Genomic DNA, 27,269 nt, shown 5'->3' on the forward strand with positions numbered 1-27,269 from the left:
GAACTGCCGGGTGCCTCTGAAACCTAAAGAGGCCTGGGAAGCTCGTGCCCACGGCCGAGGCTGCCAGGGTCCTGGAGTCCTGGAGATGTTGGCTGCAGCTGGAGCTGTTCTGCAGTCTCAGGGTGGAAAGAGGTGCGGCTACGGAGCCAGCAGCATTCCAAAACAACACCTCTTCCGGTGCCTTCCTCTGTTCACAGGAACGCCTGAAGGATTGCAGGTGCCATGAAGAAATGCATTTTCGTTCTTGTTTATTTTTCATGCTTCCCCTGGAGTCTGTTAGAAGACAATTTTGCTCAAGACAGCACTCCTACTAGTGCTCACCTCCAACCCATGTAGGCAGGAATGAGCAGCACCTACAGACCAACCGGGAGTTCGAAATAAAGATGCCACTTAAACAAGAAAAAGAATCCTGCTTTTTGCCTTTTTTTTTTTTTTTTTTTTTTTAATTTGAACTTCAAGAAATCTTGCTTGGCTCTTACCAAAGACTGGATGCCTATGGTGGCACCGCACCATAAAAAAAAGAAATCTCTGGGAGGCTAAAAGCGCTTGGTGATGCAGGCCCTCCGACATTGTGTAAGACCCCACATCTGGCAATTCACAAGCACTTCTGGAAAACACTGGAAAATCCCATCCCCTGCAACTTGACCTCTTAAAAATATCCTCAAAGCAATTCAAACCATTAAGTAGTTTTCCTTTTGTCTTTCTGAACATCCCAAATATCACCTCTGCCATGACCATTCTCAGCTCGAACCTGAAGGAGGTGCTGTCACTTTGGGGTTTTTCAAAGTCCTTCATGGGAACATCCCCAGGAGAGCCAGGGAAGCCCCCAGCCTGGAGTCCAAACCACCTGGACAGTGAACATGCTGTTTTCTATAAATGGAATAAAAAGCACGCGTTCAAGTGATTTAAGAGACTGTGAAAAAGTGGGCTGAAAGAGACGGGGGAAATAGAATTAATAATACTTCCAGGCTTTAACACAACTGACCTTGACTGCATCTTACCCCTTGGGTTCCTATTTACTATACATCCAGGAGGTCACCTGGGATTCCCAGATTATGTTAAGCATGCCTTTTTCTTTCTACATTGATGCTTTGGCATCTTGGAGCCTGGCTGAGCCTGGCTGAGCCTGGAGGGACTGCCCCTCCCGGGGTTAGCTAATTCCTTGCCCAGGGGAGAGTTCTTCACATGCACACCAAACGCTCATATTCTCAAACCACTTCCTCCACCCAGCTCTCACCTCTGGGCCACTGTCCACCTGCCCTCACCACACCAGGTACTAGACACCAGGGACAGCCCCGATGCTCCCAGAGCTCCCTGAAATTATTCAGACCAACCAATCCTCGGCCTGCTTACTCCCTGTCACTCATTCCTTCTCATGGAAACCACAGTACAGGTGCTTGCCCATGGTCCCTCCTGGCTCCCTCTGCCTCCTGACTGACCCTGGTGCTTCCCCGTGCGGCCCTGCATCGCATGTCCTGTCTTTTTAGGATCTAAGCATAACAAGCTACCTTCTCAATGGCAGCTGTGTCCTCACCTGTCGGCCTCACCACACCTAGATAAGAAAAGCACCTACATTTTAAAACACAGACGTTGGAATGGGATGTGGTGACTGTGACCATCGACTGTCCCCACCCTCACCAGCACGGTCTTTTCCTGACACTTTGTAAAAAGAGGCCCCATGACCCCTAAAAGAGCCTTGAGCCTTGTAGCATTTCTCAATCGGGGTTCCTCATTTAAACCACAGAATATATATATATTATATATATATATATATATATATAATATATATATATATATCTTGAGTGGTGATTTCCTGAATGGTCCTGACTAGCCCCACCAGGAGCACAGAAGTGAGTTCATTACACACAGCGGACGCCTGGGGGCATCAGGGCTCACCTCTCCACAGAACCTGGTTGGGAAAGAGGATGGGTCTATCGTGTGGGTATAAATGAAGACCCCGAATTCTCCCCACAGCACATTGGGGTCTGCCTCTTGGAAGACACGCATCTTCCCAGGAGAAGGATGACGGCAGCACGGCGGGTGCGCCTACCTGTGCGCCGGTGGGCTGGGGGTGAACGTTACCTGTGCTCGGTGCTCCCCGACGGCAAACTGTATCACGGCCACGCCGGGGTGGTGGCTGTCCTCGATCCTCTCCACCGTGCTGGAGTCGATCTTCAGATCGCTGCTGATCTCCGCGCTCTGGATGAAGTCTTCCGTCTTCAAGTCCTCCACCTTCTTCAGCTCCCCGTTGGCCAACTGGATGATGGAGCCTTTCATGAAGTAGGGGGGCAGCGTGGGGGGCGCCGCGGCGGGGGACGCCACTGACTGCACCACGGGCAGGTGGATCTGGGCCTGCACCATGGCGGGGTAGGCGGCCTGCGTGACCATGGCCTCCGGGCTGAAGTTCTCGCTCTTGGGAAGGGCGGTGGTGACGAACGTGTGAGGCATGGCAGCGAACTGGGGCGACGACGTGGCTATTGCGGGGGCTGCCCCGGACCCCTCCACGTCGGCGCTGCCCACCGGGATGAGCAGGGGCTGCGTGCCGGGGATCACCAGGTGCTGGGGCAGGCTGCCGGCGTAGGTGATCGCTTGCTGCTGGCTGCTCAGGTAGCCGATGACCGGCGCTTGAGTCCCCGCGTAGAAGGCGGTGGCCGGCAGTCCCATAGAGAGTGGCTCTGAAGCGCTGTGTGTGGTCTGGATGACCGTGTGGGGGGACAGCGTGGCGACGGCGGCGGCGGCCTTCACGCCCTCGGGGCCCAGAGCCTGTTGGGGTGACAGCGCGTAGGACCGGTGCCCGGGCTTCCCCAGGTGCAGGGCGCTTTTGTCGTTGAGGGTGGACGGGGAGGCCTCCCGGTGAGTGACCTGCTGCACCTCCAGGTCGGCGGCGGGTGTGTTGCTGGTGGGCAGGACCATCACAGAGGCCCGGACCCCCGAGGAGTCCCGGCTGCCGTAGTCGGGGGCGCTGGGGTGCACCACCACGTGCCGGGACTCGTACGGGTGGGGGAGCGACTTGCTGGCCTTCACCAGGCCCAGGTCGGCGGAGCTCGGGGCGCCGTACCTCCGGCCCTTCTCCACCTCTCCGTTCAGCAGCTCCTTGGCCTGCATGGCCTGCTGCAGCCGGCCGCTCTCGGCCTTCTTGGTGGCGTCGCGCGGCACGAAGTGGCCGCCGGAGTCGGTGTATTGCACTACGACCTGGGGGGAGGGCCCCAGGGTGAGCGTGTGTGGGATCATCGTCTGGTGCGGGTGGAGGTGGACGGGGATGGCCGGAGGAGAGGCCGCGCGCCCGGCGCTCTGCGGAGAGCTGGAGATGTGCACGTACTGGTTCTGCTGGGTGGGTGGGGGGGACCCCGGGGTGATGAGCCCCGGCGTCCGGCCCAGGTGCTGCTGCTGCTGCTGCTGCTGCTGCTCAGCCTTGTGTCCTGAGGCTTGGCTCAGACTGCCCATGTTGGCCAGCAGAGTGGAATAGGCCTCCAGCTGGGAGCGCTGGGATGGAGTGGCGGCGCCCGCACCGGAGGCCACGGCACTGGTGACGGGGCTGGCCGTCGGGGAGATCAGCTGCGAGGGGATGAACCCGGCGTAGGGCCCGCTGTACTGGGAGGACCCGATGAACTGGAAGGTGTGTGGCAGGTGCGCGTACTGCACGGGGGACACCGAGGTCCCGGACTGCGGGGGAGGGTAGGCCGCGGGCAGCGTGCTGGTCGCCGGGACAGACCGGGGCGCGCTGGGCGGGGAGTAGTCCAGCCCCGTGGACAGCGCTTTGTGTAAACCTATTCCCTGCTGTAAACCGAGCTCCACGGGAGTCCCCGCCGGGCCGTGCCTGCTGCCCCCGTGGGCGCGGCCACCAGGGTTGCCCGGGGGGAGCCATGCCACGGCCTCCGCGCGGTGGTTGTCGCTGGGCGGAGGGGCCGCCTTGTCCTCGGAAGGCCGGCTGGTGGCGGGGATCTCGCGCTTCTTGGGAGGCAGGCATTCGTTGCTCCGCTCTTGGTTGGATTTCATTTTTCGCCGTCCCCCCTCCACGGTGACTGTTTCACTGTCTGGCTGGCTCTGGTTTCAGTCTGATACATGGAAAGTCACATTTGATTTCTGTAGGGGAGCCAGGCTCTTCATGAGGAATCATCTCCCCGTGGGTGCTATCCGCCGGCGGCAGCTCTGGAATCTGGGAGAAGGAAGAGGGTGGGGACGGGGGAAGAGAGAGGCGAGGCAGGAGGAAGGGGAGGAGGAAAAGGAGATGAAAATATCAGACTGAGACTAGGCCTCTGGCTTCTCCGAGAATTCCCCCAACCTGATGACAGCCCCAGCGTGAAAGCAACGTAAAGCCCTAGCCGAGTTCTAGAGCATGTCAGGAAGATGAGGGAGATAGGAGGTGATGGAGATACTGGGCAAGTCAAAACCTTACAGCAGCAGATGCCTTTTTTTTTTTTTTTTTAATTTTCTACTTTTTTTAAAACGAGGCTCCAGCCCAGCAGCATGGAACCCACCATGGGGCTTGAACTCACCACCCTGAGATCAAGACCTGAGCTGAGAGCGAGAGCCGGACGCCTTAACTGACTGAGCCACCCAGGCGCCCCACAGCTAGATGCCTTTTTATGGCGTCGACAACTCCCCTAAGACGGTCTACATCTCCTAACACATTGTTTCCCAATGTCCTCTTTCCCTTTTTTCTTTTCTTCTTAGAGGGTAGATGATTTCTTTCTTAAATTTTCTTTTCAGAAACGCTAGTCCCTTCCTCACCTCTTCTTTCCCTTGCAGAAAATCAAATTAAGCCCACGGGGAGGGTGACGCCAGGAAGGGTCAGCCTCAGATGCAGGTGCTGGGAAGAAGCAGGTGAGGAGTGGGGGTCCCCAGCGGTCTTTGGGTGTAAGGTCTGAAGCCTTAGCTACCAGAGCTACTACTCGAAGGCTCTGTCTGACTCTGGGTCCATACTCAATCCACAACCATTCCTCTTCCCTAACACTACACACACACACACACACACACACACCATACACACACACACACACGCGCAGTACACATGCCAACTCAGCAGAGGCAGCCAAAAATAATCTTGTGCTCTACAAGTTTCCAAAGAATTCCCAGTACAGCTACTCATATGGTAACAGAAAGCCAAAAGAAATCTGCGAGACAGTTAAAAAAACGAATATGGTTATGGTTAAAAACAAGAAAAAGGATGCACTAATAGGGTGGATGCATTGGAGGTCTCCTTCATGACAGTCCCACGCTCCCTTCATTCCTCTTTATTTCTTCCCAGGTAGTCTCCGAGTTTTTTCTTCACATCGCTCCCCCCCTTCCTTTCTCCTTGGAAAGGGCCAACCCGCTTTTAACCCTGGAGATGGCACTTCTCTCAGATCAATCAGACTCAACCCTGGATATATGAATAGTGAGGTGGGAGCCAGTTGTTACAGACGCACAGCTCAATCTCTCAGTGACCAGAGATGTGTGGGCACATGGGTGCCCAATGGCAACAGGTGGAAGGAACATCATTGGCACCAAAGGGAACCGGGCTAACAAGCATCAGGTGTGAGTGCCCCCTACAGGCAGCAGCTGCAGACACGCGCAATGCCGTGTGCTGGGATCCTGGGAAGCTGCCCAGGGGCATTGGGCTTTGGGAATCCCAGGCTGCCCGGGGTGGGGGTGGGAGTGGTGGCATTTCTCCTACCCAGACCCTCTTTTCTGCGATCTGACCGTAAAGCAAACACAACAAGGCAGCAGCCTCTGGCACCCAATCCCTGTCAACGCTCAAGCAATGGTGACATCCCTGCATGAACACAGCCTCGGCGTGCACCTGCTTCTCCCCATCTCTCCTGCGTAGCCACGCTCCCCCACCCTCATCTGTAACTTCTGTTTTGGCCCATGATTTTGTGGTCTTGCTTCTTGCTGCTGCTCTTGCTTTGGCATCATTACCAAACACCGCCACTAAAGGGCGGATGACACAAAAAGTGGTCCCCCTCCTTCACGGTTGTCATCCAGGTATGTATGAGCTGGAAGTGCCTCAATTCGGTGTCTCAACGTCAAAGGTCATTTCAATAAGAACAGGATTTGTCATATGCCAAGAGAGGCACTTTAAAGACTGGGATGGAAACAAACATAAAGGGAAGAGCTCTCAGATGTTAATGCTGGGGAAATATCTGTGTTGAAAGAGTAATGTCAATCATTTGGCCTCCCGACCTAGGGCTTTTAGAAGTCCAAAATAACTGTGTTCTCTGTAGCCTTCTGTCATAAACAGTGCAGCGCATAATTTACACACAATGTCTGCAAATCAATCAGGATGACAGTGCTAGTTTCTTTCTTTTGGTATAGTGATAAGCACTATTTTTTAAAAATTTATTTATTTGAGAGGGAGAGAGAGAAATGCCCACACATGCAGGCGTGAGCCAGAGAGGAAGACGGCGAGAGAGAATCTTCAAGCAGACTCCCCACAGAGTGCAGAGCCTGCCACGGGGCTCAGTCTCACGACCCTGAGATCGTGACCTGAGCTGCAATCAAGAGTTGGATGCTGAACTGACCGAGCCACCCGGGCACCCCAGTGCTATTTTCAAAACAGAGTAAAATTAAACCACAAAATTATAAAAATCAGTTGCCCCTTCTGGCTGCTTAAAAAGTACTGACAATGAGCTTTTATCTTTTGATTTCAAGAGTCACTTCGGAAGGAATTGTGTAAGCTCCCACATTCCCACACCAACCAGCAAAGAAAAGTCATTTAGGGGATCTGCTCAAAGCCAGCCGGCCCGCGCGCCCCCTGCTGGTTGCACAGCAGCACTGATCCAATAAAACCCCACAGGATTTCATTAGGGATGTTCATGCAAGAGTGTATGTCAGAATCCAAAATGAGAACATTTGCATATAGTAGGCCCAGCCAGTGAGGGAATAGGTTAATTAGCCCAAGGCAGCTCGCGGGAAGAAAAAGCAGCAGCATAAAAGTCCTTTCAAAGCCAAGCAAAATGTCAAACACATTCAGAAGAGGTCCATTAGCAATGCAAATGTGAAATTGCCTGTACAACCAAATGCACAATATACAAAACTAGAAAACCCCTCTGAAGGTACTTTTTAAAGAACCCAGCTTTAGTGAATCTGAAAAGGAATGCTCCCAGCAGTGCCTTGGTTTATTTATAGCGTTCACTTGGGAGACACGGGCTTAGCTGGCCCTAAAGGTCTCTGTAGAGACTCCAGGGCTGGTGGCCTAATGGGCCACTAAGACATACTGGTCTTAATGTACAGATTCAAATGTATTCTTCTGAAAAGCGACCCATTGATAAACATCTTTTTCAGATAATACGAATGATAAAATCAGGGATCCAGAGATTAACACAGGAGCTGGAAAACCTAGGGCCAGATGGACCAAAATTTTCAACCAATCCTCCCGCTCCATTTAGAAAGATCATATCTCCTAATTTCCCGGGGCAGCTCGGAGGAGACAGGGGCTCTGTAGTTCTGGGCATGCATTCCTTCTCTATGCTCATTAGCCCAGTACTACCCGAATTCCCATCAAGGAGAAGCCCTGGGAAGGGAGGGATTGAGTCACGGTGTTTTCAGAGAACCACCAGAGGGCACCATAGTTTGCCACCAGGTCCCTCCCGGGCTGATTGATTATTCGTGGAATTAAAAGAATGGAGAGGTGTATCTTGAAGGTGGAAGAGCACAGAAGGGAAAAAAGGAAGGGAAGGGGAAAGAGATACAAAAGAAAAAAAAAAAAAGAGAAGAAGAAAAAAGGAGAGTAAGATTTTTTGCTTTCAGGGTCTCTTTCTAACTGCAGACAAATGGCCTCTGTGTCCCTAATTACCTACCTTCTTGGGCCTGAAACACATCATTGGTTCAGCTGGGCCCCTGGGGAGCTCACTTCTAGAGGTACAACAGAAATATTTCTTCAAAACATGGGGACACACTATTTTACAAATGCTAAGTTACCAAAGAGCCACATATGCAGATCTCATTGTTCAAACATCATTATTAAGAAAGGTACTGGTTGAATCTTAAGTGTCTTTATAGAACTACATTTGTATCTCTCTCTCTTTTTTATAATTTAGCTCAGTGCCATAAGGCCCTGCTCTCCAAAGTGCAGTCCTCAGACCAGCAACACCAGTACTCCCCAGCAGCTCTAGAAATGCAGGATCTCAGGCCCCACCCAGCCATCCTGATTTCGAATCTGCATTTTAACAAGATCTCCAGATGATTCATATGCACAGGAAGGTTTCGGAACTCAGGTATGAGATTAAATTTTCTAATCATCAGCTCCTAATAAGCAAATTAAACATCTCTAGCCTCTCTTTCTGATGGAGTAGGTCCTGGGAAACCACACTGGGTGCTGCATATGTAAACACAGAGCGGATGGAGCCTCAGAGATAAGCAGCTAATATTTAGGGAATATTCAGGGGGTTTATTTTCGGGTCACTTAGACTCAATATAGGTTAAGTAACGAAAGCTCCTTTTCTTCTGGTTCTTTGTATCTTCAGAAAAATATAGGGAAATACACTTTAAAAAAAAGCTGTTATCATCAATTTTATACGACTCAGTCATCTCCAAGAAGAAAAACAGAATTTAACCAAAGAAGCCCCACCCTTACACGGCTGCTATAATTCAAAAAAAATTTCCCCCATTAAAAGAACGGAGAGGTGTATCTTGAAGGTGGGAAAAGCACAGAAGGGAAAAAAGTAAGGGAGAGGGAAAGAGATACAAAAAAGAGAAGAAGAAAAAAGGAGAGTATGATTTTTACCCTTTGGATTTACACTGTCAGAAATGATAGGAAAATGAGATGCCTCTGAGCTGGAAGATGTGGGAATGGGTCCCCACTGACTCAAGCCTTGTAAATAACAACAAATTGCTTTGAGTGGGAGCCACTCCTGGCACTTGATACGTACAGTCCTAAAAATGCACTCCAAGGTCATAGCAGTAAACTGGGTTGCTCTCTGCCTAGCACACCCAACTGTGTGAGTTTCTCGGTTTGAGTGGGATCCCATGACTGTCTGGAATGCATGGCTTTGCACACGAGAGGCATGGTTTCAGGGTTAAAGAGGAAGAAATGCAGATTGATGAGCTCGGGTCAGTTCTGGAAAAACCATATGACCATTTAGGAGACAGGGGAGGCCACCCAGGCGCAGGTTCTCGAAGTCCTGGACATGCCAATCTCCAGTGTTATTCTACTGCTACACTGAAAGGTCTGCATCATGTGCTGCAGAAGGTACTTCGTTTAGGTTAAATATTAAAAGTAGACCTAACCCCATCATCCGTGTGGCTACCGTGATGGAGAAAGGTGGGTCGGATGATGGCACAATTAGGTATCTTCCCAGCTGATTGGACAAGCATGCCCCAAGAGGAGTGGATCACACAGTCAGTCGTCAAAATACTCAACTTTGTTTCTAGCAGGTAGAGTGGGCCTTAACCGTCCAGTGTCAACGGGGGAGCAAATGGTAGGCCAGAACTCTATTTTTAGTTCTATGCTGTTCAACATTTTATCAGCGTTTTTGCTGTCATATTTGGCGGTTAACAGAAAGCTGCAAGAGACGCTTTATATGTTATAGCAATCAATCTACAAATTCAGGGATCCTCCACTTTTTTCAAAGTTTCTATTACACTTTGCTTTTTTACTGAACACGTCCATTAGTACCTGCTTTTGCAAACCAAAAGAAATCCAAAGAGGATTTTGCTTTCACAAAAAAAGGCGCAAAGCAGAAGCTGCGTTCAGCATGTTTTGCTTGCTGTAAAGGCAGGTGCACCCTGAGCAGGGGGAGTGGCGCCACCAAGCGCCTTTCCTGGGAACTACACCCAGCATCTCCGGGTTTGAACAGTGTCTTCCAACATCTGGGCTGGATCTGGATTTATTTTGTGCATCTGGTAGCAAGATGTGTCCTAAAGTATCAGAAAAGCCTAAGAGAGGTTATTTTTTGGGGTCCGGGAATGCTAAAACCTTCTCCATGTAAACGAATGATAATTGCTTCTTTACTTAAAGCCCATTTTGGCGTATAAGAATTTTCATAGGAACGCTCTACTTTCAGATAGCGGGGGAAACCTATACAGCTTCAGAAGCTGGAAGGGATGGCACGAAACCAAGAAAATGAAGATTCACAGGAACACATGTAAATGCCTGCCCTTGGTTTCAATAGCTCAATTCATTTGATAGCAGAGGTTGGAGAGATCTGGCTTAAGACTGGTTTGAACGAAGGAGCCCAAGAATTCTGAGTTTGACCATACATTTAATATGAACCAACAGTTTGGTATGGGGCCTGAAAGACTAGCATAATTACAAGCTTCAATGATAAAAGAGAAACGTCCATAATTAAGAGATAAACACTGCAACATCTTATGCTGGTAAGGCCAGGGTCCAAGGGGTCAGGGCACAGTGGAGTGGGTCCGGAGTGGAACAGTCCACTTAGGGAGTGGTCTGGATGCAAGGCAGGCAAGTAACAGAGGAGACAACTGCCAATGTATGGCCTGGGGAAGTACAAGAGAAGCCGGAGCGTACGTGCAATGCATGTCTACAAAGGGCTGTCCCTGGAAGGCGGGAAAACAGAACTGAGCCCCAAATTATATGAGCGTGTACAGTAAAAAATCAGAAAGTAATCAAAACTGTTAAGAATGGGCTGGGCTGCCTCCCTGTGGGACCCCGACCACTGAGACTGAGTTTGGAGACTCCAGTTGACGGTCCCAGATAAGTGGCAGAGACCCCTGTCCTGCCCAGGTGCTACTTTTGTATATATATATTTTTCATCATAAAGATTTTTGAGACTGTGATTTCACCTGCATCAAGGGAGCTTGTTTACAAGCCTACTCTAACTTTCCGATTTTCTTTCTGGTATGTCCTCAACGACAACTGCTTATTTGCTCTCTCTGCCCTGCTTAGCACAGAGCTTCACTGGGCAAGTCTCTTGGTCCAAAATGAGGTGGCTTCTGAACGGGACACAGGGTCCCAATCACATCTCATTAGGCCAGAGACCCCTTGCAAGGTTAGCACAACTTTGCAGAAGAGGCTAATATCCTCACCCCAACACACACAGGCCCCGCCCCCCCTCTTTCTCTCCTCTGTACCTGGTGACATGGATCTTGATCTTCACAGAAGTGCAGTGAGCTCAAGGAGGAAAATCCAAGAATGACAGCTTGTCATTCACAGTCTACACAAGTGCCTAAGGACATTTAGAACACATAAATGTGCACCTTAATTTGTATCACTAATCAGACAGGGTAGTGGACTGGACAGCGGACCCCCAAAAAGTCTATCTCTCTGGAACTGATGAGTGTGACTTTGCTTGGAAAAAAGGGCATGTAACTAAGGATCTTGGGATGGGATGATCCTGGATTATCCACGTGAGCCCTAAATCCAATGACAAGTCTCCTTGTAAGGGAAAGACAGAGAAAGATTTGAGACGCATCAGCACACAGACACCATATGAAGATGAAGGCAGAGACAGTGGAGTTTTATGGCCCAAAGCCAAGGAACACCTGCAGCCACTGCAGCTGAAGTCTAGGACATATCCTCCCTAAGAGCCTCTGGAGGGAGCACTGTCCTGTCGATGCCTTGACTCCAGACATGTGACCCCCAGAATTGCGAGATACATTTCCAAGTTTTTATAAAACACCGCATTTGCAGTAATTTGTTGTGGCAGCCCCAGGAAATGAATACAAATGGCTTCCATTCACCCATCATCCAATATATGCCAATAACTCAATGTACACATCTTATTTACCCCCCTTCCAACAAAGTCTTGGGGTTTGTATTTTTACCTCTATGGGGACACAGGCTTGGTTAAGGCTGCACAGTCAGAGGGGGAGCTAGCATTGGAAACCACTTTTTTTTTTTAAGATTTTATTTATTTGAGAGAGAGAGTGCATGCGCACAAGTGGGAGGAGGGACAGAGACAGAGGGAGAAGCAGGCTCCCGACTGAGCAGGGAGCCCACCGTGGGGCTGGATCCCAGGACCCTGAGAGCATGACCTGAGCTGAAGGCAGACACTTAACCAACTGAGCCACCCAGGTGCCCCTGGAAACCACTTTCTTGTTCTTTACAAGCATTATGCTGGGCAGACCGATGGACTGGGATGCACCATGGTGATGGCAGCACAATGGCAAAGCTCCATTTCTTCCACATGGGAAAGAGACAGGATACATAGGGGTAAGAGGGGAAAAGCTAGCCAAGGAACCTGCTCACTGGAGCCAGCGCTAATCATGGACTACAGCGAATGTGGTATTCAGTGCCATGCGCTGGGGTGACTAAGGAGAGATTAGGATCTTGTCACCTCACAGGTAAGTGAGCTGGGGATCTTCAGCCCTACCCAGCACTCAGCTCAATGCCACCCACCCAGCTCTGATAGACCCTGGAGAGGACATCCTGCCTAGGTCAGACATGCAGAACTGTGGATGCTAGCTCACTCGCTCCCCATCTAGCATCACCAAAAGCAAGTTCAAGTCTGTAGTCAAAGTGCAATGCCCTCCCTCAGTGGCCACCATGCACACCACACCGCGTTTCCCTTTGAGGCAGGGCCTGGCTGTGCAGACAGGGACCTGCTATCACCACTGGCAGCTGGGATTTTAGTAAGATGAGGAAAAGGCCGAGGAAACAGTCCTGTTCTTCAGGGTAGTAGTACCATGAATCATAGTTTTGGAGGCCCTGTTTATAGATTTTTTTAAAAATATTTTATTTTAAAAAAATTTTTTTTTCTTTATTTATGATAGTACACACACACAGAGAGAGAGAGAGAGAGAGAGGCAGAGACACAGGCAGAGGGAGAAGCAGACTCCATGCACCGGGAGCCCGACGTGGGATCCGATCCCGGGTCTCCAGGATCGCGCCCTGGGCCAAAGGCAGGCGCCAAACCGCTGCGCCACCCAGGGATCCCCCTTATGTATTTATTAGAGAGAAAGACTGAGAGAGAGGAAAGGAGAAGAGGGAGAGGGCCAAGCAGACTCCATGCTGAGTGTGGAGTCTGATGTGGTCCTTGATCCCACGACCCTGAGAGCATGACCTGAGCTGGAACCAAGAGTCGAACGTTCCACCTACTGAGCCACCCAGGCGTCCCTCATCTGTAGATTTTTGTGGCAACAAGTACAGTCACTAAATATAACACAGTGATTAGAAGATACGAGTCCACTCAGAAGGACACAGTCCCATTTGGGCGCTCCCCGGCTGGGAGAGGGGGGTAGCACCGAAAGACCCAGAGATATTCTTCTGATTGAAAGGCCTGAAGGAGATGTTGGAGGGGATTCCTCAAGAGGCAAGCCTGCTCCTGGCTGTTCTTCTTCTGCTAAACTCCTCCGCCTGGCAAATAGCTAAACCACCATGTCCCTCACCCCTAAGTGGGGCTCCGTTCTCTGCTACTACTGTCAGCAACCCGGAGAGACAGCCTTCACCGAGTTTGGGCGAAACTTTACTCAGATTCCTGGCTGCTGCCATTACCGTTCCTAGCCAACATGATGACAGTGAGACGGGGGAGGTATTTTTAGTGGGTTTTGCCCCCCTCCATGGAAACACAAGGAAATCTGTCATGCGGATGGGGTCCACCGCATGGGGACATGGCCCATGTTCTTGTGCGCTGGAGGCCAGGATGCGTGAGACAGGAGGGGAGGGGGCGAAGCCCGCAGCTGGGCTGTGCGATCCCTGGAAGTCGGCTCACGTGGAATGTCACTGCAGCATCTGGGGAGCCAGTGTCCCCTGGCAGCCTGCCCGTGCTGGAATTCCTGGAAAGGCTCAAGACGGAAAAATAATCACTTGGAGGGATAACCATCTGGATTGAAACTGGTCCCAAATGAATTGTCCAATGGAGTTGGAGTTTTTAAGAAAAGCTGGAAATGCCTTTCTGTCAAGACCTTCCCTGGCTCAGTACGTAAGCAAATATCTTTCTGCTTTCAAGTGTCCTGTGTGCCAGATTAGCTGCCCGGGGACACCCACATCTCTGTTTATTCACCACCCTGGACGAAAACTGGGAATAGTCAGTTGCACAGGCATTTTCCAGCACCTTATACTTGGTGGTTCTCACATTGCCCTATAGAGGGAACAGGACAGCGGTGGCTGGCCCCCTGCATTGCCTCATCCCTGGGACCGCTGTGACAGGTGCCAAGAACCGGCTACAGTGACACAGTGAGAGTCGGTGCTGGGAAGACAAGAATCTGTCATTTCTTTGACTCTTAATTTAATGTTCTTGGCACTACACGGGTATATCTCTCTACAGAATTCATTAGGCATTCATATCCACTGGCATATTTGGAATATCAAGATAAGTATTAATATTATATATACGAATACTGGTAAGAAGGTAACATATAGGGACATCTGGGTGGCTCAGCGGTTGAGCGTCTGCCTTCAGCCCAGGGCATGATCCTGGAGACCCAGGATCGAGTCCCATGTTGGGCTCCCTGCGTGGAGCCTGCTTCTCCCTCTGCCTGTGTCTCTGCCTCTCTCTATGTGTTTCTCATGAATAAATAAATAAAATATTTTTTAAAAGGAAGGTAACATATAATAATATTACTATTAATATTAATAATAATTAAATATTATTATTACTACTACTAACAAGAAGGAGGAAAGAGCACACTAAAAAGAATAAGCTCTGAGGCACCTGGGGTGGCTCAGGGGTGGAGCATCTGCCTTTGGCTCAGATTGTGATCCCGGGGTCTTGGGATCGAGTCCCGCATCGGGCTCCCTGCGTGGAGCCTGCTTCTCTTTCTGCCTATGTCTCTGCCTTTCTCTCTGTGTCTCTGGAATAAATAAATAAAATCTTTTCTTTTTTTTAAAAAAGAATAAATAAGCTCTGGGTAGACAGAGTGCAGAGTACAAGTTCTAAACCTGGCTTCACCCCAAACTGCCTATATACATTTTCTCTTTTAATGTAATTTTTATCTTACGCAAATTATACACAGGCCCGGTTTAGGGAGGTGAGTGTTTCAACAATGTGTAATGTTGTAATTATTGTCTCTGCCGATTAAATGGGCACACGCACAGCGCCTGGCATAATGTACACACTCAATAAACGGCAGCCATCAGAATTATAATTCAGCCAATGCTTTCTCGTGAATTCTCGGTCTTTTCCCACATCTCTGCTGTTGATCGCTCCTGGTTAGGGAACCAATAGAATCAATACACTACCTTCAAACTATCAATCCTTTTAAACATCTGGGTTTCCCCCCCCCCACACACACCTGTGATTTACACAAAAGAGAAAGTCACGGCTATCTGAAAATGTGTTTTCTTTCTCCAGTTGATCAATGGGATTAATAGTTCCCAGTGCACAGGCCCCTCAGTCACACCAAAGAGCACACAAGCAACTCATACACCAGGAGAATAAATAGAAAGGGGGATGCCAAACTCAAGCGACAGGATTTCCCGGTGAAGGGTAAGTGTTTTGGTTCCATGTTCCACTCTGCCTGCTTTTCCACAATACTTCCTGGATGAGTAATTCCCAAAAGGCATGGTGGAGAAATGCAGACTCTTCTTTCCACATCCCACAGGAACGCTGCCAGCTGTCTCCTTGCGCACACTAAGTTCTGCTACACGCCACACAGCAAAGCACCAGGAGTAGCTAGAGGAGGCTCAGATGCTACCAGCCACCAGGGGCTGGACCTCTGGGAGCTCAGATGGTCCAAGTTTATGAGCAAAGAATGTGAAAATCTCCATCAAGTTAGAAAAATGCCTTTCTGGCACTGGGGCATTCTGGAGGGCGGAGGTCTCAAAGCATTCATTGCCCTTGATGTGGCTGGATGAAAGGAAAGTGGGCGCCTTTGGATAATCCATCAGCTAACAAGGCAATCCTCCAGGGTAGTAAATGCTGGTTTCCCTTCTCTGGTTGTTTTCCAGTCTCTGGGAGACTGTACCATTTTTCAATCCTCTTGACTACAAAGGCCCTGAGACCTCCTGGGACCCAGTCTTCCCAAGGCGAAGCAGGTATGACGGAAATCACTGAGGCTTTCTTTGTGCAGGCTATTGTGATGCTTTCCAGACAAGTAACAACCAGGGCATGATCATGCACATCGTAAAGACAAGAGCGCTCAGACGCAGAGTGTAAGTGATTTGCCTAAGGTTACATGGCTCGTAAATGGCGGAAACAAGACAAACATCTTGGTTTATCTGATGCATGAACCTGGGTTTCAGTTCTTACATCGTGCAGTGGATCTGCTGGTATGTACTGCAGGATTAACCTTACTCCAAGACGGGTCTGGCCTCACAGCTACTGGGCCTCTGGGATGTCCTGCCTGATAGGAGTATGTCTGTTTGGTTGGGGGGTTTGGCTACAAGACAGTCTAACAATATGATTTATTATGATGGGGTTTGGGGGCCATGTGGTATCAGTTCCAACCCCTGGAGGAACAAATTATTAAAGGTATTCACCTGACTTCTGGGAGGGGCTGGGGACATGTGGGTGGTATGCAATTAAGCTCCAATAAAAACTCTAAACACTAAGGCTGGAATGAATTTCCCTGGGGGCAATACTCCATGAGGACACATTATGGCCTGAGGAGGTCAGACCTTCTAGCTCTGTGGGGAGGAGATGCCTGGAGACTCAAGTATCTTTGGCCCCCTCCGGAGTCTGTTCCATATACCTCTTCCCTTGGCTGATTGAAGTCTCTGTCCTTTTTCTGGGATAACCTATAACTGTCAGTATAACAGCTTTCTAGAGTTCTGTGAGTTATGGAAACTGAGGATGGTTGGGGACCCTCCAAATTTGTAACTGGTGTTAGAAGTGAGGGCAGTCTTTTAAGAACTGTTCTATCTTTGTATTTGGTACATAAAGTCCTTTTATTTTTTTAAAGATTTTATTTATTTATTTATTCATTCATGAGAGACACACAGAGAGCGGCAGAGACATAGGCAGAGGGAGAAGCAGGCTCCCTGCAGGAAGCCTCATGTGGGATTTGATCCTAAGACCCTGGGATCACACCCTGAGCTAAAGGCAGACACTCAACCACTGAGCCACCCAGGTGCCCCCCATAAACTCCTTCTTACAGCTCATGATGATTAATACTTAAACAGATCAAGTAATAAAAGAAACACAATAAATGAAGTCCACCACGGTTCATGGATGAGAACAAATTATGACCTGAGAACTAGATCAGTCCAAATCTGTGTAGCTCCAAATGGTGGCCAGGCAGATGAGTGGTTCAGAAAGGGGGAAGAGAACATGGTACCCAGCGTAATCCAGTCTGGGCCAGGGCCCAGTCGAGAAGGCCTCCCCATGGCAATTAGCCAATGGCACATGCATAGAAAAGTATTGAGTGGTTCAGTTTTCTAGGACCAGAGTTCAAAGTATTGGAGCAATGGGGGCAACCCATCAGCTAACTCCCTGCTGTCTCAGGATTCTCAGTCTGCTGAATGAACTGACTTGCTGGAAATCTCCCACAGTCCCTAGATACTGACCAGCCCACCAGACCAAACGGAGGGCGGGCTGGCTCTCCAGATTTTCGAGGAAGCACTTCCTGCAGAACACAAAGCAAGTTGCCCACGACAGTAGTGGCTTCACTGTTTTGGCTCTGTTCAACAACGGGTAGGTCAGTGGTCGCAGCTCTGGGCTGAGAGATAAGAAACCTGGGAGCCTTGGTCTTGGAGCCTCACTCTCTGTACCTACAGACAAAGAAGTCAACCCTCACTGCACATTAGACTCACCTGGGGTGAAGGGAGCTTTTAAAAACAATACCAATGTCCAGACTCACTCTGGACAGCTAAATCAGAATCCCTGATGGTGGGGACCAGCACTACCATCTTAAAAACATGCACCGGCAGCTTCTATGTGTGGCCAGAGGTGAAATCACACATATGATCTTTGAGTTCCCTTCTACCTCCACCATTCCTTTGCAGAATATTTCAATGGGGCCTAAATACAGCCTCCAATCCACTGCCCTGTTCTACCAACACAGAAACAGTGTTCTCTTGGGGCACCTGGGTGCCTCAGTAGGTTAAGTATCTGCCTTCAGTTCAGGTCATGATCCCGGGGTCCTGGGTTCAAGCCCCATGTTGGGCTGCCCGATCGGTGGAGAGTCTGCTTCTCCCTCTCCCCCTTGCTTGTGCTCTCTCTCTCTCCTTCCCTCTCTCTCTCTCCAATAAATAAAATCTTTTGAAAAAAACCCAAACAAACAAACAAAAAATGGTGTTCTCACCTCCTTTAGCTTCACTTGGAAAATAAATTATGTCCACGGTAAGAGACTACTTACATATCTTAAAAATAAAAAAAAAAAAAGAAAAGAAAAGGGAAGATAATAACAAGCACCAGGGAAGATGTAGAGAAAGTGGAACCCCTGTGCATTGCTAGCAGGAATGTACAATGGTGCAGCCATTGTGGAAGACAATCTGGCAGTTCCTCAAAAAGTTAAGTGTAGGATTATCATGTGATCCAGCAATTCTCCTCCTAGGCGTGCATCCAAAGGAACTGCAAGTAGGGACTCAAAGGACACCGTAAGGCAGTGTCCACAGCAGCATTATTCACAATGGACAAAAGGTAGAAACAACCGTCCATCAACAGATGCATGGATAAACCAAATGTGGTATATAGCCACACAATGGGTGATTCATCACTCAGCCTTACAAAGGAAGGCGATCCTGATACATGGCTACAAGATGGGTGAATCTGGAACCATTATGCTAAGTGAAAGAAGCCAGATGCAGAAATACAAATATTGTATAATTCTCCTTACAGGAGAATAGGCAAATTCACAGAGATGGAAAGTGGAACAGAGGTTACCAGGGTGGGGGACGGGGGTTGGGAGCTACCGTATTCATGTGCACGCGGAGTGAGTTGGAGACGATGAGAGAGTCACAATAACTAACTCACATCCCAGAGTTAGTTCTGGAGACAGACAGCAGTGATGGCTGCACAAAAAGGCGCATGTGCCCAATGCTATGGAAATGTCCACTTTAAAGTGGTTAAGATGGGAAATTTCATGTTAAGTATATTTCATCACAATAAAAAAAGAATTTTTCAAAATTCTAAGGCACGATTTTAAAAGTCTGTGGGTCAACTGCAATCTTGTCTTCAAACTTGCCCCTGTCCCCAGTTCTGCCTACAGCTGCGTAGCTCACCAAAACACCTGCTTAGAGACACAGCCTGCTTTCCCCAGCTGGACAAAAGGGCATCTTTAAAAGCCGTCAAAATGATGTGCACGTTTTCACATTCCCAACAGGGATGATGAACAATAAAAAGTTAAGGAGTGTCAACCTCAGTTGGCATCTCCCAAATTCTCCATCTCGCTGTTACTGGCTCAGGACAGAGAGCTGGCTGGTGTCCCCCTCCTCCTCTTCTTCCCTAGATTTTATTATCAGGGTCTGCTAGCCCCACGCTCTGTATCAGGGACAACGGGCTTTGGGGAAGGGCCGCCTAGGAAATATTTCCAGCTTTGCAAGCCATGTAGTTTCTGTCGCAACTCAATTCTGTCGCTGCAGCGCAGAAGTGCCAGGGATATACATAAGCCAGCAGGTGCAGCCGTGTCCTGTTCTGACCCTCAAACATGCTGGGCTCCGGGCCTTTGGGTATGCATACTCCCTCTGCTCTGAACACTTTCCATGCCACCCACTGCCCCTCCACAAATGCACCCTGTTGCCTGTTTTCTAATCCAGGGTTCTTACATCTGGAGTTCCCAGATGATGCAGATGCTGGTGGTCTGGGAACCATACTCTGAGGACCACTGGTTCTCTTTCACGTGTCTCTGTATCAGTTACTTGTGGCTCTTCCCACCCCAACCCCATATCCTGTGCCTCTCCTCGGTGTCCTTTAACACCCTGCCCTATTTTGCCATACACACACTGTCCTACAGCTGTGTGCTCGAACATCCTCCCCATCCAGTCCCCTAGGCTAACACCGGCCACCCCCTTTCCAGGTCTTTGCCTGTGGCAGGCACCCTGACTGTTTCTTTCATAAGCATTCCTAAAATCTCAGCAAACCATGTAAGCCCACTGCAGTCTTGCCCATCCCCTCCTTCTCTGGGGCTTGCCAGCATTTACAATAACCACCGCAGTCTTAGCTCATTGCGTTCATCGTGCTATAATAATCTTGCTTTTGCATGTTCTTCTCATCAGATCGTGACAACCCCCCCGCCCCCCGAGCTGGGTACAGACTGAAATTTCATAACCCCTTGACATTCTAAGGTCGCTGTCCTTTCCTTGCTGGTTTACTGTCCTCATCCTGTGTCTGTCTATGGCCGTCTTGTCTTTCCTAGACGTTGGCTACCAAAAGGTAAAGCGTTTTTGGATCGTTTTCTGGGTTTCTGGATATAATGACACAGTGTTGGATCAAAAGTTGAACTCATGACAAAGAACATAAAATACTGTGCATTTGAAAAGCATCTGCGCTTCGAGATTCCATTTCAAACGCAAATTCTCATGTGAGATGATTAACCTCCGATCCTTCCTGTAGCAGGAAGGACAAGCACACCATGTGAGAGCTTGTTAAAGATGTGCGCTAGATGGGAAGGCCTTGGAAAGTCCACATCCAATTATCCCAAACTATGTCCAGATTGTTCTACCATCAATCCCAAGGAAATGCTTCTGGTCGTTTTCGGATTTACTGGAAGGAGTATGTATTTACAAAGACAACAACTTTATTGAAACCAGCCTAAATCAGGCATAGAAAGAACGGGGAGACAAGCTGTAAATCAGCCAAGATAAGAATTCTCTCTGAAATAAATGTTTGTTTTAAAATTAGGGGTATATGACTCACAGTCAATGAATGGGTGGCTGAGTTCTGACCCTCAAAAGATGAATGGTTCGTTTTGAAAAGCAGACAGAGTGCGAAACCTACTTTCTACCTTCATTTATTTCAGAAGGAGGCTACATAAGCGAAGCCCAAGAGGCCCTGGAGTCGTTTCCAATCACCAGCAAAATGGACAACGGGATGACTCGCTACCTGCAGCTGTTTTTAATCAAAAAGCTGAATAATTACTTCAGCTTCTCATGGGGCTCACACGTGGCCAGCGCGAAGCTGGTGGAGCACTGAGGATGCTGAATGAACCTGCCAGAAACCCTACAGAATGCGGCTGCCAAACGGCTCCTCCTCCAGGGGCTCCGCGTCATCTACTTAATCAGGTATTCATTCACTAAAAAGATTTTTTTACACTTTCCCTGGAAGCATGCCAGTGTCCTCTAAGTGAGGCACACTGTCAAGTGGACTGCATTGAGCAGGAGATGTCGGGGACAGTTTTACATTCTTTTATTTTACTTAGGGTCAGGGGAGAATGGAACCACCCCTCTACGCAGTTGTTGGCCATGCGATGAAAGAGATGTTATATTGAGGAGCTGGTCAAAGAGAAGAAATGCTTTGCCTGGTCTTTGCTTTTAGAGACCTACAGTGCTTGGGTATTGTCCTGCTGGGCCATCCACACCTGGTCGGACTTTGGTGTCACGCGGATTTAGGCTCGACCGATGGCTTCTGGCATTTGGTGGTTGGTGACGTGATGGAAGCTATTCAACTTTCCAGGCTTTGATTTTCTCTTGAAGAAAAATGGAGATAGTAATAAACCCTACCTCATGGAGTTGTTTTGGAATTGCATGGAACAATGGGGTCAGTTCCTAGCATACGGGCTGGAGTCTCTCAAAACAAGTGACTTCTAGCAATGAACCGCTTTTGAGCATCAAATGACCTTCTGGTGTGGGATTGAGGACACAGGCTTGGGATCCTTACTGCCAGAGTTGTAATTCAGGCTCCTTTACCGGCCAGCTGTGCCTCCGTCCCTTTTTCTCTAAGGTGGGAATAATACCAGCATTTACCCTATAGGCTTGTTGTGAGTTCACACATTCAAAGAACTTAAGCCAGGGTCTGGCATACTGAGAGACCTATGAACGCTGGCTGTTGATGTTAGGATTATCTCTTGAGAAGGGCCTCCGCCCTGCCTCCTTCACTTAGGTCACATTTTCACCTGTATTAGGAAAATTCTTGCCTCCCTTGAGTTCTCTTCCTGGGCTCCTTTGAGAATCACATGCACCAGTCAATTCCAAGCAGAGACACGAGGTGAAACGTCGTCTAATTAAAAGGTTCCTTGCCTCACCTCCGTTAACGAGGGATTTCAAGTCTTATCGGTTCAGAAAGTTTACCAAGTCTCTTAAACGGTCTTCTAGGAAATAATCCATGCTGGGGGAATTGATATGTTTTTCTCCCTAAACTGGACTGAAGCCTGGTCTGCAGAACAAATGCTCAATTACATCTACATTCAAAAATAAAATCCAAATGCACTCATGTTTTAAATTTGGGTTTGTCTGTATTATTTGCTATTTTTTCCTGCAGTATAAAAAGCAGCTTTTGGGCTCCTCTGAACACAGAACACAGCACACTCTTTGGGTACAAACACTCATTATAAGTTAAATCAATCTCTTTCCTGCTTAACCTCTTTAGAATACCCATCCCCTAACCAGAATCTCTATAGCATTATAAATGCACACACAAAAGACTGGCAGGCTATTTCAGCTCAGGCCCTAATAGCAAATGAAAGACAACAAATAACGTTGCTGTCAGCTGGAAGCACGGAAGGAAGGGCCGTACTCTAAACTGGCAATAAAATGTTTAACGGACAAATGAAATGCATCAAAGTCAGCCAGTGCCCCGTTGACAACAAAGTTCATTTTCCTTATTCACACCGTGGCCTCGGAAGATAGTTTACTTCTCTGAGCCTCTGTTTCCTCATCTGTGACAGGTAGACAATAATGAGGTCTTCAAAAGATCGCTGTGCCACAGGACCACGCACGTGACAAAGCACAATGTCTATCACGAAAAGAATACGTTTTTTTAACCTAGACTTCAGTCTCATACCCCTGACTGCCAGTAGGGCATTTCCACACGTCTGCTCCAACTTCCCCCCTCATGCCTCTCAAGCCAGAATCCACTTGAGTCCATACTGGTGCCAATGGTTTTGCATCATTTTTGGTGCCTTCCTACCGCTTCACTCCCATGTCCAGTTCCTCCCCTAAGTTTGCCAGTCTTCCTTCAAAATGTCTCAACTACTGGGGAAAAAAGACTCCTATCTCCCACTTTTTTTCATACCCATCATGAGTAAGGACTACCCTTTGCCCAGAGAAAGGGCTCGCCCTTGCTCCTGCTTTGGGAGGTCATCTGTAATAGACCTGATAGGAGCCTGTGCTTACAGGATGTAACAGAAGGCAAGTCTCTGCTTCCTCATCTTAAAATGGGGATAGATAGATCTGAAAATGTCCCGCAGGAGTGGGGTGAACACTAAGGGAGGTACTAAGTATTAAGCACTTAGCACACTACCTAAACACTGAGTATGGCATGCAGTTCATATTAGCTAAAATGTGCTTCTGGCATTCAGTAGAAGCTACATCAATGTTCACTTCTTTTTTCTTTATAGGGGGAAGGAGATGGTCTGAGTATACTGAGAATCCTGCCAGCACATTCAGTATTTTCATTATCTGCCACCAAGTATTTTCACTGTGAGCTTTGCTCTTGGTCTCCTGCTCAGAGATCTACCATTTTTCCTGATTGATTTTTTTTTAAAAGTTTTGCTTCATTCTTAAATATGTGGTATTGATAAATTTTCCTTATAATGGTATTCCAACAGAGCAAAGGGAACCCGGGGCCTTGTTTCAGTGTTTTACCTTGGGCCCATCAGCGTGCCCTGATTTTCATGGATTTCATGATTCCAGACAGAGTTCCAGATGTGTGCTGAGGGCCACCACGTTCCTGCTCTTTTACAGACTACACTTTTGATTGGGAATTGGAGGAAAAAGCCTTTATTTCAGTGTGGGGTAATTTCTTAAAACAGGTTAGGCTTTTCCCATGAAAAATATACAATATGCATATGTGTACATATATAATATGTATATAAAATATATAATTTACACAGATATTATATATTATTAAATAGACATATTTTATACATATTACATATATACAAATAAATGTAATGCTATATAACACATTACATATGATATAAAAATATATTTTGTATAAAATATATATTATATATTACATCTTATATATAATATAGAACATATCTATTTTATACGACACATTTTTTTCATAAGCACATGTCTCAAAAACCAGGATCTTTCTTCTTTCTATAGTTTCCAAAAATCTCTAGTTTGCTTCCATTCTGCTCTGGTTAACTCATGCAACAGTGGACGGGGTGGTAAACATCAGCAATTGGCAGTGACTGAGTCAATCAATAACATTTCCAGGGCAAGTGATAAAACAAACCCACCATAAACATATAGTAAAAAAGACACAGCGTTAGCCGCTGAGAACTTCCCAGCAAGCTCTCCACAGGGGATCAGAAGGGGCCAGCCGGGTACGTGTACGCAAACCACAAACAGCCCAGGCATGAGTAATGCACTGGACGGGTGGGTTTTGTTTCCTATTTCACAGTTGATTTGAAACCTCGCTCAAGGACAGTATGTAAGATGATGTTTTCATTAAAAGCATGGATTTATAAGCTCCCTCACCACAGCATTAAGTTTTTAGATCGCTGTTGTGTACGAGTACGTGACAGTGAAAGTTCTGCAACTGAGTCGATTATCAGAAACTCTTGTGACCTTGTGAAAATTCACCTCCATAGGTTTCCAAGATGTAGCAGATCTGGGCTGGGACCTAGGAATCTATATTTTTAAAAACTTCCCTGGTGATTCTGACTGGCAGCTACATTTGGAAACCTGTGACACTTAACCTTGGCAGGATGTCAGAATCACCTGGGGAGATTTTTAAAAGTCCTGTTGGTCAAGCCACACCCCAAACCAACAGGTCATAAAGCCTTGGGTGGGACCAGGCATATGGAACCTAAGCTAAGATTGAGAATCGCTGCTAAGATCCCCGAGGGACGCACATGTTCGCCTACGTAGCTCCTCCCTTGTATCTAGGACAGTGCTTGACATGTGGTAGGCACCCCGCAATAAAGCCAGGGACACTCTGTTTTTAAAGCACAGAAATGTTCCAACTATAGAGAAACACAAATGAAATACTGAGTTCCAGGCCAACCTATAAACGAACGGAGCTCCAATTTTATTTGTTGACCTGCAAGGAATTTGCTTTTACTGAACTTTGCCTTCCCCAGAAAGCAAAATCCAGTCTTTTGGCATGTGTGTGAGATGTTTAGAGCATCATTTAATTTCCTATGATGTGGGAGGGCAGGGTTCTGCAAAGAGCCCCGAGCTGCTCTTGGGACAGCACCTAGTTCAGGAGGAAAGAAAGGGTGGCTGGTGCCTGCTGCCACGTGGACTCTTTCCCCAGTTTGTGACAGGCACAAGGAATGCTCCACATAAATGCCAGGCCTCTGGTGCTCTGATGAGCAGGAAGCTCCGTGGAAGCACAGACCAAATCCTAAGTAGAAGCTCTACGACCGGGACCTGCCAGCCCCACGCTCCTGAGTCCTGGGACTCTGGCACAACCCGAATCTCCAAATCCCACTGTGCACATCTTTCCATGGTTCTCCTTCCCTTAATAAGGACATGTATTTGTTTTAATCATGAAGGCTTCTGTTATGTGCAGTGTTTAACTATCTTTAACTCACTTCCAACAAAATAGAGAAGAAGAAAAAGAAGGTCTACAGCCCCCTTCTTTGGACTGATCAGTCTGCTGAGAGCCGAATCCAGTTGCCCACGGATGCTACTACTCTACAACCTTGTGTGCCGCTCACCTAAAAAGCAGAGGTGCTAAGAAATGGTAATTCAGCCTTATGGAAAACCGCAGTGGTGATTCACTGCCATCTTCTTTTTCCCTCAGTGGTATGAACACCTACTCTTTGCGACAGGTGACTCATCTGCCACTTTCCCCGCAGGTTCTTTTAAGTGAAAACGCAAAGAAGAGCAGTTTCTACCCTGCTGGATGAGCCTGGTGGGGAAGAGGAAACCTCATCCATGAGAAAGCCATGACTGTTCCTTTCTGTTCCCTCCCCATCCTTCAGACTGGCAACTTGAATTGCCTCCTCCTGCCTTCTCCCATAACCACAAACACCTCCAGCTCCAAACACTGCTTCTTAAAAATAGCAGATGAAGGGCTTACTCTGGGTGTGCCATGGGTGGAGCTCATGCCTTCCTTGTCACCACTCTCCACTCTTCCTCCTGAGAGCTCTACATTGTCAACACAATGAAAGAAGCCATGAAGGCATGTTGCCTTGAACGTGCCTCTTGCTTACAGTACCTGTGTGGCTTGGCTGCAAATAAGCAAATACCTGGATTTCTTATCTCCACACACGGGCAACATCCGAGTAGTGACTCCCTTTTGCCTCCTCTGGTTCCTGCCCACAGTCTGTAAAATACTTCCAGTGTTCTTTGGATGGAAGAATCAGGGACTAAGCCATTGCACAAATCATGAATTTTCCACCTCTTCCCTGCTCATCCTATGGCTTGGAAGGCTCCACATAAAAGTTTTTCTGACGTCTTTTGACTTTTGCTAGAAAATGGCTCCACTCTTCTGTCTTATTGAGTCTCAAAGCAATGGTGAAATGAAATAGGACTGTATTTGATTCTAAGCATCATCTCTTTGTTTCTGGCAACGATGTGGGAATAGGAATGTACTCTGCCCTTCGATGAAGAAACTTTTCAAAACCTATAGTCAGGGCCCAAGTAAGTGTTAGTATTTTCCTTCACACTGTTTTTTTCTCTCTCAATTTTCCTTGGCAGAAAACTGGCAGAGAGGTAGACTAAATGAAAATTCCTCAGTTTCTCATCTTGTATACTGCCAAGAACAGTGTGACCTGTTCTGAAACAAAATAAAATAAATAAAATAAAATAAAATAAAATAAAATAAAATAAAATAAAATAAAATAAAAATATCATAAGGACAAATGTACTGATATCAGGAAAGTTGCTTGAAATTCCTTGTGGGAAAACATGTCATGTATTCAGGCCACTCTGGGTTATCTGATTTTTTAAGATCCCAGCATAGTAGCTGTGTACAAACTTTTTTGGGCCCAGGTTTCTCTTCTAAATGGTAGCTCAAGGACAGTAAGCTAATTTTCAAATTACGCATTTGTCAAACATTTTTAGGAAGATAAATAGTGAGCAACCAACATTTGGATGGTGCTCAGGAAAAAAAAAAAACATAAAAATCCCCAACCCCTCCTGTATTTGGTGTTGCTGTTTCAGAGGTCCAGATTGTAAGAGCAGTAATCATGGAATAAATCAGAACAGAGGGTCATGTGTGACAGTAAAACGGCGTGTAGCACCATCCCCTGTCATCTTTTTTTCATCAGCATTTCAGATGCCGGTTTCAGCATAAGGCCAAGAAACCCAAATCCCTAAGGAATTTATACGAATTCCACATAGGCTTTCTAATTAGTTAATAACTCCATTTATAAAATGAAATCTCTTATTTTATAGGTGGCAAAACCGAGGCCCAGAGAACTGGCTTGTATTATTAAGGTCATAG

The 27,269-nt window shown here is 47.7% G+C and overlaps 1 protein-coding gene across 13 annotated transcripts in view; it reads right to left on the reverse strand.

Annotated features, from left to right (window-relative positions):
• ATXN1 (ataxin 1) overlaps nt 1–27,269 on the reverse strand; it is a 406,723-nt gene that overhangs the window by 14,789 nt on the left and 364,665 nt on the right. For 12 of the 13 annotated variants that reach the window (XM_038584226.1, XM_038584222.1, XM_038584221.1 and 9 more), the window contains one exon: nt 2,083–4,156. In XM_038584226.1, the coding sequence (XP_038440154.1) occupies nt 2,083–3,996 (1,914 nt within the window). In that variant the 5' untranslated portion in view covers nt 3,997–4,156. Of the gene's footprint in view, nt 1–2,082; nt 4,157–7,471; nt 7,619–27,269 lie in introns of those variants that run through there. The other variant, XM_038584217.1, reaches the window with a different exon arrangement.

The sequence above is a fragment of the Canis lupus genome, chromosome 35 (genome assembly GCF_011100685.1).
Source record: "Canis lupus familiaris isolate Mischka breed German Shepherd chromosome 35, alternate assembly UU_Cfam_GSD_1.0, whole genome shotgun sequence".
In the NCBI taxonomy this organism is placed as follows: domain Eukaryota; kingdom Metazoa; phylum Chordata; class Mammalia; order Carnivora; family Canidae; genus Canis; species Canis lupus.